General features: G+C 39.8%; 1 protein-coding gene across 6 annotated transcripts in view; it reads right to left on the reverse strand.

The window, feature by feature from the left end:
* Positions 1-8,202, reverse strand: part of LOC143299801 (uncharacterized) — a 76,587-nt gene extending 68,385 nt beyond the window's left edge. For all 6 annotated transcript variants that reach the window (XR_013057568.1, XM_076613247.1, XM_076613245.1 and 3 more), the window contains exons 1-7: positions 7,851-8,202; positions 7,108-7,277; positions 6,687-6,756; positions 6,246-6,313; positions 5,703-5,825; positions 3,726-3,876; positions 1,026-1,153 (exon numbers count right to left, since the gene is read on the reverse strand). Coding sequence is in view for 5 of the 6 variants with exons in the window: in XM_076613247.1 (XP_076469362.1) it covers positions 1,026-1,153; positions 3,726-3,876; positions 5,703-5,825; positions 6,246-6,313; positions 6,687-6,756; positions 7,108-7,277; positions 7,851-7,986 (846 nt within the window). In the remaining variant the exon portion in view is untranslated. The remainder of the gene's footprint in view (positions 1-1,025; positions 1,154-3,725; positions 3,877-5,702; positions 5,826-6,245; positions 6,314-6,686; positions 6,757-7,107; positions 7,278-7,850) is intronic.
* Between the last annotated feature and the right edge of the window lie 5,385 nt (positions 8,203-13,587).

Genomic DNA, 13,587 nt, shown 5'->3' on the forward strand with positions numbered 1-13,587 from the left:
AGGATTTCTTCACAATTTTCCTGGTGATCACTTTCTCAACAGAGTGGCACTGGCACAGTTAGTCACAGAAGAACCAGCCCTGCAAAATGGCAACCGATCTATTTTACCAATCAACCAACCAACCAACCAATCAAAGCAAACCCCGTCCTGTCCAACCTTCTCCCATAATGCCTCCCTTCCCCACTAACCAACCAACCAACCGAGAGATGGTAATAAATAGGTTTATGAACCAGGCTATCAACAGAAAACAGCACAGAACATCAACCAAAAATGCTCACTCAATATTACACCTCAGCCTATTTGTATATATCTTTTTCTACTTGGCCATTAGATATGTATGTATCTAAAGAGAGTGGAAGAAAGTTGGTGTTTCCAGTGCTGTGAAGTGTGTCGGTGTTTCCAGCGCTGTGAAGTGTGTTGTGTTTCCAGTGCTGTGAAGTGTGTTGTGTTTCCAGTGCTGTGAAGTGTGTCGGCGTTTCCAGCGCTGTGAAGTGTGTTGTGTTTCCAGTGCTGTGAAGTGTGTTGTGTTTCCAGTGTGTCTGTGTTTCCAGTGCTGTGAAGTGTGTTGTGTTTCCAGTGCTGTGAAGTGTGTCAGTGTTTCCAGTGCTGTGAAGTGTGTTGTGTTTCCAGTGCTGTGAAGTGTGTCAGTGTTTCCAGCGCTGTGAAGTGTGTCAGTGTTTCCAGCGCTGTGAAGTGTGTTGTGTTTCCAGTGCTGTGAAGTGTGTTGTGTTTCCACTGCTGTGAAGTGTGTTGTGTTTCCAGTGCTGTGAAGAGTGTCTGTGTTTCCAGCGCTGTGAAATGTGTTTCCAGTGCTGTGAAGTGTGTTGTGTTTCCAGTGCTGTGAAGTGTGTTGTGTTTCTAGTGCTGTGAAGTGTGTTGTGTTTCCAGTGCTGTGAAGTGTGTTGTGTTTCTAGTGCTGTGAAGTGTGTTGTGTTTCCAGCGCTGTGAAGTGTGTCAGTGTTTCTAGTGCTGTGAAGTGTGTCTGTGTTTCCAGTGATATGAAGTTCATCAAACTAGAGACCCACCTGCAGTGTGGCGGCTTTCTGGTCATGAGCGGTGATGAAGTGGCGACCACGGGCAAACTGGGGATGTAGCACCACCCAGGGCTGGGACTGGGGGATACGCTCCGCCGTGAACACTGCTACATTTTCAGCTGAAAACACATGCACACGACAGTGAACACTGCTACATTTTCAGCTGAAAACACATGCACACGACAGTGAACACTGCTACATTTTCAGCTGAAAACACATGCACACGACAGTGAACACTGCTACATTTTCTGCTGAAAACACATGCACACAACAGTGAACACTGCTACATTTTCAGCTGAAAACGCATGCACACAACAGTGAACGCTGCTACATTTTCTGCTGGAAACACATGCACACGACAGTGAACACTGCTACATTTTCAGCTGAAAACACATGCACACAACAGTGAACGCTGCTACATTTTCAGCTGAAAACACATGCACACAACAGTGAACACTGCTACATTTTCTGCTGGAAACACATGCACACAACAGTGAACACTGCTACATTTTCAGCTGAAAACGCATGCACACAACAGTGAACGCTGCTACATTTTCTGCTGGAAACACATGCACACAACAGTGAACACTGCTACATTTTCAGCTGAAAACGCATGCACACAACAGTGAACGCTGCTACATTTTCTGCTGGAAACACATGCACACAACAGTGAACACTGCTACATTTTCAGCTGAAAACACATGCACATGACAGTGAACACTGCTACATTTTCAGCTGAAAACACATGCACACGACAGTGAACACTATAACATTTTCTGCTGAAAACACTTGCACACGACAGTGAACACTGCTACATTTTCTGCTGGAAACACATGCACACAACAGTGAACACTGCTACATTTTCAGCTGAAAACACATGCACACGACAGTGAACACTGCTACATTTTCTGCTGAAAACACATGCACACGACAGTGAACACTGCTACATTTTCTGCTGAAAACACATACATACAAAACTGAACACTGCTACATTTTCAGCTGAAAACACATGCACACGACAGTGAACGCTGCTACATTTTCAGCTGAAAACACATGCACACAACAGTGAACACTGCTACATTTTCAGCTGAAAACACATGCACACAACAGTGAACACTGCTACATTTTCAGCTGAAAACACATGCACACAACAGTGAACGCTGCTACATTTTCAGCTGAAAACACATGCACATGACAGTGAACACTGCTACATTTTCAGCTGAAAACACATACACATGACAGTGAACACTGCTACATTTTCAGCTGAAAACACATGCACATGACAGTGAACACTGCTACATTTTCAGCTGAAAACACATACATACAAAACTGAACACTGCTACATTTTCAGCTGAAAACACATGCACATGACAGTGAACGCTGCTACATTTTCAGCTGAAAACACATGCACACAACAGTGAACACTGCTACATTTTCAGCTGAAAAACACATGCACACGACAGTGAACGCTGCTACATTTTCAGCTGAAAACACATGCACACAACAGTGAACACTGCTACATTTTCAGCTGAAAACACATGCACACAACAGTGAACACTGCTACATTTTCAGCTGAAAAACACCTGGCAGTGAACACTGCTACATTTTTAGCTGAAAACACACGCATGACAATAAATCATCGTCTTAATTTTCAGCTGAAAACAAACACCCAGAGCAGTGAACATGTTACATTTTCAGCTGAAAAAAACCCCCCAAAACACACACGTGACAATGCTACATTTTCAGCTGAAAACAAACACAAATTAAAAAAAAAAGAAGAAAAAAAAAGGGTGGCACTGTAGTGTAGCGACACGCTCTCCCTGGGGAGAGCAGCCCAAATTTCACACAGAGAAATCTGTTGTGATAAAAAGAAATACAAATACAAAAAATGACAGTAAACACTGCTACATTTTCCGCTGAAAACAAATTACAACAGCACTGCTATATTTTCAGCTCAAAACCCAAATACACGCAACAGTCAGCATTGGTACATTTTCAACTGGCAACACACACAGAGTACAGTGAACTCTTTGATGCAACTGATTTTTGCATATCACCCATGACCATCATGCAATAACAATTATAATTCATATGATGACAATAATAATAATAACAAAATGATTATAACAGACAGACAGATAGTACTAATAATGCACAAACTCCCAAAGCATTAGACTCAAAGCGCCTCACATGAAACAACAGATATACAACAGCATATAATAACATGTAACATGAAATGAAAACAAGAAGAAAAAAACACAAAGACAAACAAACAAAAACATACATACATTGCAGATGTGAACAAAATTACACACACACACACACATATACTCACACACACAGGCATGCACTTACACACACACACACACACACAAATTGTATGCATAACCCTGCAGACATCCAAACATACTGATAAAGAAGCAAAAGGATTGTTCTCCTTCAGTGTGGTGAAACACATTTAATCATCTTTATCATTTCATTGTTACTGCGTTTTCAAGTCTGACTGTTCTTTGTGTGCATGTGCTTGAATCAGTCTGTTATATGTTGACATGGCACGGGTAAAAATTTTAAATAATCATAGTCTGGGTATCTTTTCTGAGTGAGACTGGAATGAATGTGTGACCTTCAGAACTTCACTGCACTACAAATCATTCCATGTCTCTCTCTCACACACACACACACACCACTCACCTGAACAGTCAAGAACGGACTGGGGTGGAACAGTGTGGGTGTCAATGTCAATGTAACCCATGTCACTGATGTCGCTGTCATGTGAGAAATGGGAGATAACTGTCCTGGCCTCCAGCAGCATCTTCCACTGACCACTGGACACTCCTGTCATCTGTCACCATTCACATCACGCTGTATGTCAGCCAGTCTTGTCTGACTAGGACCATCAGAACAGCAGAGGAGATAACTGCTGCCCCGCCTGTCTAGGCTAGAATTTGATTATAGTGAATAGAGTCAGCACTCGGATGGCCCCCAAAGGCCAACCAGCCCCTAAGGCTGCATACTATGAGCCAATACAATCTTGCATCTTCATTTCTGAGTCAAAGTCCTTCACATTAGACTAAGTTGTAGACGGGCGCAATAGCCGAGTGGTTAAAGCGTTGGAGTGTCAATCTGAGGGTCCCGGGTTCGAATCACGGTGACGGCGCCTGGTGGGTAAAGGGTGGAGATTTTTACGATCTCCCAGGTCAACATATGTGCAGACCTGCTAGTGCCTGAACCCCGTTCGTGTGTATATGCAAACAGAAGATCAAATACGCACGTTAAAGATCTTGTAATCCATGTCAGCGTTCAGTGGGTTATGGAAACAAGAACATACCCAGCATGCACACCCCCGAAAACGGAGTATGGCTGCCTACATGGCGGGGTAAAAACGGTCATACATATAAAAGCCCACTCGTGTGCATACGAGTGAACGCAGAAGAAGAAGAAGAAGAAGCTGTAAATGAATTCCCACTGCAGTGGAGAAATCATTGATCATTCAGCTCTCACTTTGCTGTTGGCACAACTGTAAGCTTTGATGTCAGTCTTGTATAAGCTGAGCTTTTAGCCCAACATCAGACACACCTCATCCTTTACACCTACAACTCTTCCATTACAACTACTGCTGGCAACTGATATATCACATACACACACAAAAAATCTGCTCACTTACAAATGTAGGAACAGGTACAGAAAATACAATTTCATCCTGACAAACATCAGAGATGTAGTTTCACTCGAAAACAAAACAAAAAAAAAGTATATAAATTTATCTGTGTCAGACTATCACACGTCGAACAGTGTTGATCTTCAAAAACAAATGAAGTCAGTGATTCAACGGAAGACAATCTCTCTCTAATGCAGCTCAAATCATCTCATACAAGCCATGGCAGTGATTAGCACTGGTAAAAACCAGTCTAAAGATTCTGAGTGGGATATTTTGTTACTTTTAATCTGTAAATAGTATGAAAATTCAGAATTAAAAAAAAAAAATCAATAACAATCAATAATACTTTCACTGCCAGGGAAATAAGAATCTGAATGAAATCTATTTGCTAGGGTTTTTCCCACCAAAACCTGGTATATTTCTTTTTTAATTTGTGCGCTTTGTTATTTGAGAGAGACCCATAAAAGTTTTTGGGTTTTTTTTTTGTTTGTTTTTTTCTGAAAGGTAAATGAATAAAGAATACAAAACACATGATGTTTTCCAATTTTGTATACTTCCAACAGCATGCAGATACTGTTTTGAAATCAGTGTTTTGTTTTTTGCCACATTTTCAACTGTTAATTTCGAACATTTTCTGGACAAATGGATAACACCTGTTCACACAACTTATACTAGAACAACTATAATAAAAAGAGACATATACACAATTTTTTCATATAAATTTTGATCATGATAACATAAAGATGTGAGGCCATGCAGAATAATTCTGAATGATTCGCTGACAAGTTATCTCGTCATTGTGGCAGCGAAGCTTACACGGTTGCGCTGACAGGTTATCTTGTCATATAGGCAGCCTAGGGGTTAATCTAACATACTGAAATTTGGTGAAATCCACAAAGACACCCATATGTACATACACAGAAACATAAACATACACACATGCTCACATACCACACACCACCACATCAAACACACACACACAAACACACACAACTGCAACATAAACTCACCAGCAGAGAGGTGCTCATCTGATCGTCATCATGACTCAGGATCAGCTGATTGACTTGGATGTCGATAGTAATCTTTGTCTTCACCTCTCGAGTCAACAGGTCCACAAAGAACAGCTCTCCCACCTGTAACAGGTGTGGACCAAGTCCATTTCATATTGAATTTTACACTCCTAATTACAGTAAACAAAAATTTGTCATATTACACACCTTTTCAGCAGAAAAAAAGATTTTCTTTAATACAATGTCACTGTGACAGCTGAGTTTTATGTGAAGGTGATACAGGAAGGTCAAAGAAAGTTTCACAAACTTTTAGTGGTGAATCTTTGTGTCAAGTTTCATTGAAACCAATTTGTTCCTGTGATTTATATATATTAAAATGCCAAATCCAGTTTTTTGACCTTTTGATCTTGAACCAAAATCAAGAAAAAATAATTAGTTAAAAAGCATCCATCAGCACAAGTTCATCGGTATCAGTCCAGCAGATTTTGAAGTGTCACTGTTGACATGCGTCTCCAAAATCTATCACAACCACACACAACTCACCTTGGTTGCAACGATTGCCACCTGTCTGTCATCCAGAGTGTGCCACCAGCATGCAGCACAGAGAGTATCTGTCACAGAACGTTCAACTTCCGTTGGATGTATAGTCATCATGGTAGATTTCCAGTGCATGGGTTTCCAGAGTTTTCATGAGCACGCATGTGTGTAAAAGTGTGTGAATGCATCAACATACGCAAATAGGTTAATCTGCACAGGCACACAAGTGAGAATTATGCACGTGCTTGCACCTGTGCAAGTGTGTGAGCATGCATGTTTGAGTGCATGTGTGCATAAATGTATGCATGTGTCTGAGGTGGAAGGAATAAAAAGCTATGTGTGTGTGTAGAGGGGGGGTTAGAGGGGGGTGGACAGCATAAATAGGTTGACAGGGGGACCCAAGAATCCTCTGTATCATGCAAGGAAGGCGTTTAAGAGTTTACTCACTGTGAGTGGCAACAGGTATCACTGTACAATCAGACAAGCTCCACAGCTGATTCACAAGGGCTGCTGGGTCCTGTCACAGAAAGAGTTCTCTTGTACATCACAGGTGGCAGCAGCAGTCAAAACAATATTTAATTGTAATGCATTGTGTCCTTTTGTGTAAATGGTGTGTTTGAGTCACACTGTGTTAATGTGTGCACATATGCCTTTGTGTTTGCACTGTTATGTATTATTCATATTATGTCGCAGGACACCTTAGTCGGGCAAGATGTCTTATTCTTCTTTCAAATCTTATTTCATTTTGCAAAAATATGTACATATAAAATCTGCAGTTGAACTTGAAGGGTAGAAAGTTACGATAAAACATACAAAAACAAATTCCATTCTATAATGAACTATGTAATATCATACAATACAGACTGACCATGAGTGCCCGGGCTGGTACAATGTAGAGGCAGGGAGACTCTGTCACTATCAGAAGCCAGGACACAGTTGGGTCAAAACACATGGCAGCCACCCGCTTATCATGTGGCCATGGCAACTGCTTCACCACAGGTGCTCGTCCCGACACACCCAAACGCAGCAACAACTGATCTGTGACCCATTGTCAACAATAAAGGTAAAGGTTTCATTGTCAGGTAGTAACAATAATGTTCTGCAATTATTTCAAAAGTGTTTTAAACTTGTGTTATACAAAACAGTGTTACCATAATTATGATAATAATTAGATACATTAACAATTTTAAAGGAAATCTTTTTTTTTTTTTTTAAAGAAACACGAGGGTGCTGGGTGTGAAATATTTTCATTTCTATGGACAAAAATACTATACATTGTCATATGGTGTCAGCTTTGTGTTACAGTGTCAGCATCTAAGTCAGTCATCCCCTGCAGTGATGATTGTGTGTGTGGTGTGTGCGTGTGTAGGAAGAGGTTCATACCAGTTCGTGAAATTCATCAATGTGCACATTGTATGTGTGCATGTATATGAACATGCATACCTGCGTGCATGTGCACTCATGTATGACTCTATTTTATGAGTAAATTTCATTGTTTTGGGGCAGGACATCTGCTATATAGCTACTACAGTGTGGCGGAATGGTGGGGGCAGCACAGAATGAGCTTCAACTGACGTCTGTCGCAGCCAGTGTTTGCGCGTTTGAACTTACCGTTGGAGCATAGAAGAGCCAACAAACTACACTCGCCGTCCTCACGCCATGTAAAACGAGTCACTTCCACTGGGCCTTGTCGGGTGCTTTGGCGACGGACCGACAGCAGACGAACGAACTCGAACAGTTCGTACATTGTCAGGCTTTTCGCAAAGTTTATAGTTTTCTATTTTTCGTTGCACGTGTTTGCACTCTGCATGTCTCCCAATTACAATTTCTTGAATTTTTCCGAAAGTCGCAAATGCACTGTTATACAAGTTGTTAAAAAGAACAATTGTGATATTATATGTTTGTTACAGTTTCCTGCAAAAACCTTGTCACCAACACAGCTTGAAAGTTGTTCTGCTGGTCATGTGCTTCTTACAACTTCCGCTTCTACTTTCAGTCGTATTGCTGCTTACAGAGTGCTTTCCCCTCGTATGTAATCCCGTTTTAGTTTCTCTCGCCCAAACACGTCCATCGGCCCCCCATTCTCTCTCTCTCTCTCCCCCTCTCTCTCTTTTTCTCTCTCTCTCAGATATGTATCTTTTCTTTCTCCCTTTAGTTTACTAATTCCATCCTACACATCAGCACTGCTCTCGCAACGAATCCCGATTCATCAAACGAGTTTTAGACTCAGTAAAAACGAATCGGGAAGGGACACGACTCTTGATATTTGTTTTGTAAATTTTGTTTGTGAAAGTCAAGAAAGCCATGTTATACTACTTGCTAAGTATTGAACAAACTGTTCCAGTATTAATTCAGTTCCTTTGATCGGAAACAATGACACGTGAGGCAATAATTTGTAAGTGATCAATGTAAAAATTATCACTCTCTTTGGTGTTCCCCCCCTCCCCCCTCCCATTATCTACGAAAAAAAATTACCGTTAAAACCTATCAGAAGGGAAAAAGACAGCGCGACAAGCTGTCATCCTCCCAGAACTGAAAGGCTATGTGTGTGTTTTTTTCCAGTTGTCTAGGAAATAATTACTGTTAAAATCTACCAGGAGGGAAAAAGATAGCGCAACAAGCTGTCATCCTCCCAGAACTGAAAGGCTATGTGTGTGTTTTTTTCCAGTTATCTAGGAAATAATTACTGTTAAAATCTATCAGGAGGGAAAAAGATAGCGCAACAAGCTGTCATCCTCCCAGAACTGAAAGGATGAAGTAAGTTACTGACAGAGGACAAGGATACTTTGTTCATCACTTCAAGGCAATAAGTGTGTGTGTGTGTGTGTGTGTGTGTGTGTGTGTGTGTGTGTGTGCACGCACGAATGTGTTGGGAAGGGGGGTGGCGTTGTGTGCATACATGCATGTATGTTAACATGTAAGAATATCATATATGTGCAATCATACTCCTATGAGTGTATGTAGATACACATGTACATACTTCATCCACTTCTACTTTTCCCCCCACACACCATCACTCAGGGACTGGAACACCCTCAGCATGGATGAAGCAGCCTCCATCAGCACCTGTTACTCTTGACAGCATCCTGCTGCCAGGTGTAGCAGAGTAGAGGTTAAATAACGCATGGCATCAGTGGTCTGCATGGATGGATCGCAGCTGATTCCTGCTCCAACCCGACAACGCAGAAAACATGACCACCAATTCAAGCAGCCTCAGTGCCGAACTGGCAGGGATCCTTTTACCCGCGCACCATAAAGGACTGGAACGCCCTGCCTGACACAGTTGTCGAGGCAAAAACTCTTGACACGTTTGTGTCAAGAGCAAGAAGACTCCAGTAATTTTTTTTTCTTTCTTTTCTTTTTTAACTCTTTGCTGCGCTGGCCCACACCTCTTGAAAACGTCAGAATAGTCAACATGATGATTGTGGACGTCAAACGGATGATGATGATGGAACTGCCAGATCCCCCTCTCCCTCCTTCCCACACACTTCCCACCCCTTCCAGTCCCTCAGTCCCCACTGATCCATTTTCATTTTTTTCTTCACTATTGTTGTTTCTTTTCTTTTTTTAACATGTAATTTGTAAAGCACCATGAGTGATTGATTGTTCTTTGTTTCATCTTGATTTTTGTTGTTTAATTCTCATTATATGTAATTTCGAAGTGCTGTGAGCCTTTTTCTCAGGGAACAGTGCTATATAAGAGCACTGCATGTGAAGTAGTTGTAGTAATATTAGTAGTAGTGCAATTATCATTATCAGTATCATCATTATCATTATATATCCCTACCCACTTCGTCAGTTCATCCACCTCCGCCCACTCCCCATCCATACCTACTCACCAATCTTCCTTTTTTATTATTATAATTTTTTTAAATTCTTTTTCTTTCCTCTTTTTTTTTCTTTTTTGTCTGTAGGAGTGGCAACTTGTGGAACTGCCACAGCAGTAGGCTGTATCCAGTGCTGGCATTGGTCCTAACTTGCTTGGACCAAAGGCAGCCATTGGTTGCTTGCTGGGAGTTTTACATGCAACTACTCAGTCCCATAACAGCTGGGGGGGGGGGGGGGAAGCATTATGTTAGGCCATATTTTTCCCACCACCAAGGAAATATACAACAGCCCTCCACATGAAAGTAGCACGCAGAAAAAAAGATCTGCATGTTGATTGAAGCTACTTAATTTGAAGAAGTGTATATATATATATATATATATATATATATATATATATATATATATATATATATATATATATATATATATATATATATATATATATATATAATGTATGCATATATTGTTAGATTAACGGATGCATGCACCATGGCAGAATATGTTGGGCGCTAGACTTCTGAGTCAGTATTTAAGACCCACTTTCAGCAAGGTGTCATATCAATGGGAAACGCTCTTTACTCCAATCCCCCCCCCCCTCCACCCAGGTATGAATGGGTATCTCGATCTCTTTGGTCAGGGAAGGTTTATTCAAACCACAGAAGGAGAGGGTCAGGACCCGCCTCCCTATCAGTGCTGAGCCCTTGACATGGCGGATGTTAATTAACTGCCCATTTAAGGCTTTGTGATCTTCAACCCTTTTTATTGCATAATGTTGATGTAATTTTTTATGCAGAATGTCATACACTTTTTAATCTTGTACTTAATGTAAAATATCTAAAGCAGTTGTCTGGATATAGTGCAATGTTAGTGTCCATTATAATTATCAGTATAATTCTTCAGTTGCATCTTATAATTATTTCTAAATTTCAGGATGAAAATGATGGATGTACTTCAGCTTGATGTGATCAGAAGAATGAAAATTTAAGGATCAAGAACATCCCACTGCAAAATGGGAACAATAATTATCAAACAGCAGGTAATTATATTGTTGCTGTGACTTGTTCAGTGTTTCTTTCTTTTGTGTATACATTTTGAGTAGATGAAAAATGTATTTTGAAAAATGTAATTAATTTATCTTATGTGTTGATGGGAACAGAAATACCCAAACTGCACCACGAACTTTTTATAGAACACACACACACACACACACACACACACACACACACACACACACACACACACACACACACACAAGATCACAAAACAAACAATCTAGATATATGTATCAGCATGTTTTGTGCACATTTGCACATCACTGAATTTATTCTTTATAATTCATAACTGAAGTTTACTGGATCCAAATATCAAATCACCAGAACAGCCACCAATAACAGAAACAAGCACAAAATGTATGTACAGAATTAATTAATACAGTATAAATTATGAATCACAGTTTACAGCAATACAAATAGTGAGACACAGCTGTCTTTTATTTCCCTTCTGCCTGCAGCTGTACAAAATAAGATACTATGTTTTTAGATGGTGAACCACTGGTTAGATTGTTCAGGCCATTTGGTTGAGAATGAACTGTATGTATGTTTACATAATTACATATTTAAAAACTGGCCTGAAATAAATAACTAAATGACAAATGATTGATGACCAGAAGGTATACCAGATACAAAAGAACAGCTGATATACCCATCTCTTCTTAGTGTTGAGAGTTACATAAATTCGTAATTCTGCAAGTATGAAATATATACTGCCAGATTAGTCTGTTATGAACAATATTTGATATTTAGATAGTAATAGCCATTGCCTTCTCACCTACTGTGACCGCCAAACAAAACCAAATGAATTTTTGCAATGACCATTACAAAGGTTATCTCCCTTACAAGTATTACTATCATAATAAAATTTAAAAAAAATTATGAGCACATTGATGGTTTAAAAGAAAGCAAAACATAAATCATTCCTGTTACAATATGATACTGTTACTAGTGGTTGTCCCCAAAAATATACCAGAAATACAACTATTGATTTATCATCGCTTTCTCATTGTTGTTCTTCAAACTTCAAACTAAACACAACACCAAAGTCAGATCATTGCTCTTGCCACAAAATCCATGCCACAATTGCTACGTGATCATGAAACATTATTGCCAACAGTGGGATAATCATCAGTAAACAATATTTCAGACATGCAATCATTGTCTTCGTCATAAAATCATCAACAAACGATATCCAGAAATTTAACCAAACGCCATCAACATTATCATAACCATGTCATCAAACAGCAGCCCAGGTATACATGCAGTAAGAGCCATCACCTTTACCGTTATCATAAAGCATTCCAGAGACACATTACCTCGCAGCATCAAACATTATTCCAGAGACACACTCATTGCAGGTACCATTCCCATGAACATCAAACACTGTTCCAAGAATACAACAATCACCATTACCATGATCACCAAACATTGCTTCAAAGATACAATCGTTACCATTACAATGATCATCAAACACTGCTTCAGAGATAGAATCGTTACCATCACCACTGTCTTTGAACGACATTCCAGAGGTACAATCCACACCATCACCATTATCGTCATCAAGCATTATTCATTCTATTTAACTTTTTTCTTGTCCTGTAATAATTAATATTATTCCAGTTATATCATCATTGTTCCCTTGTCCTGCAGTCATAAGATTTTATTCCAGTTACAATCATCATTGTTACCATAATATACACACTGGTATACATCTCTGTGGTCATCGAAAGTTCTTCCAGCTAAAATCATTGGTATTACCACGAAGATCAGATATTCCAGAGACAGTCAATGCATTATGATGAATGTTAAATACAAGTGTTAGTGGAAGTCGAATAATTGCTGTTCTCATATTTGTCAGCCATTATTCCAGAGTCACAAATGATATTAGTTTTGTCATCACCATTTCCATACTCATCAATATTCCGAACACAGTCATCACCACGATCAAAAAGCAGTTTCCCCCAAAAAAAATAATCACTGCTGTCACCATGAATTCCTGTAAAAATCAAAAATTATTTCAGAGGTACAGTACGTACGTCTTCGCTTTCATTGCTGTCATAGTCATCAAGCATTGTTTAATCCTAAAATTTCCAAACACAAAACTCTTTATTGGCATTGCAATCATACATTGTACCATCCTTGTGGAGGGCCTCGAAAAAATCTGCATACTCCTCGGGGTTTTCTTGCCCCTCTTTTATGATAATTATTTTTAGTTTTCTTTTGAATAAGGCCATTTTATTTCACAGAGCATTTCTACTCCTCAGTTTGGACTGGCTGAAATGATTCTGTGGAAGATTAAAGTTTGTTAGAATTACTGAAACTTGTTCTGCAAGACATTAGTTAATTGCTTTTAAAAACGGAACTGAGTGTGTACTGGAGTCGTTGAGTACTGTTACCCATACCCCCATCCGCCTGCCCATCCCAGGTTCCACATCTTACCCCCCCTTATCACTGTGTGACGACCGAAT

This window comes from Babylonia areolata, chromosome 25 (assembly GCF_041734735.1).
Source record: "Babylonia areolata isolate BAREFJ2019XMU chromosome 25, ASM4173473v1, whole genome shotgun sequence".
In the NCBI taxonomy this organism is placed as follows: domain Eukaryota; kingdom Metazoa; phylum Mollusca; class Gastropoda; order Neogastropoda; family Buccinidae; genus Babylonia; species Babylonia areolata.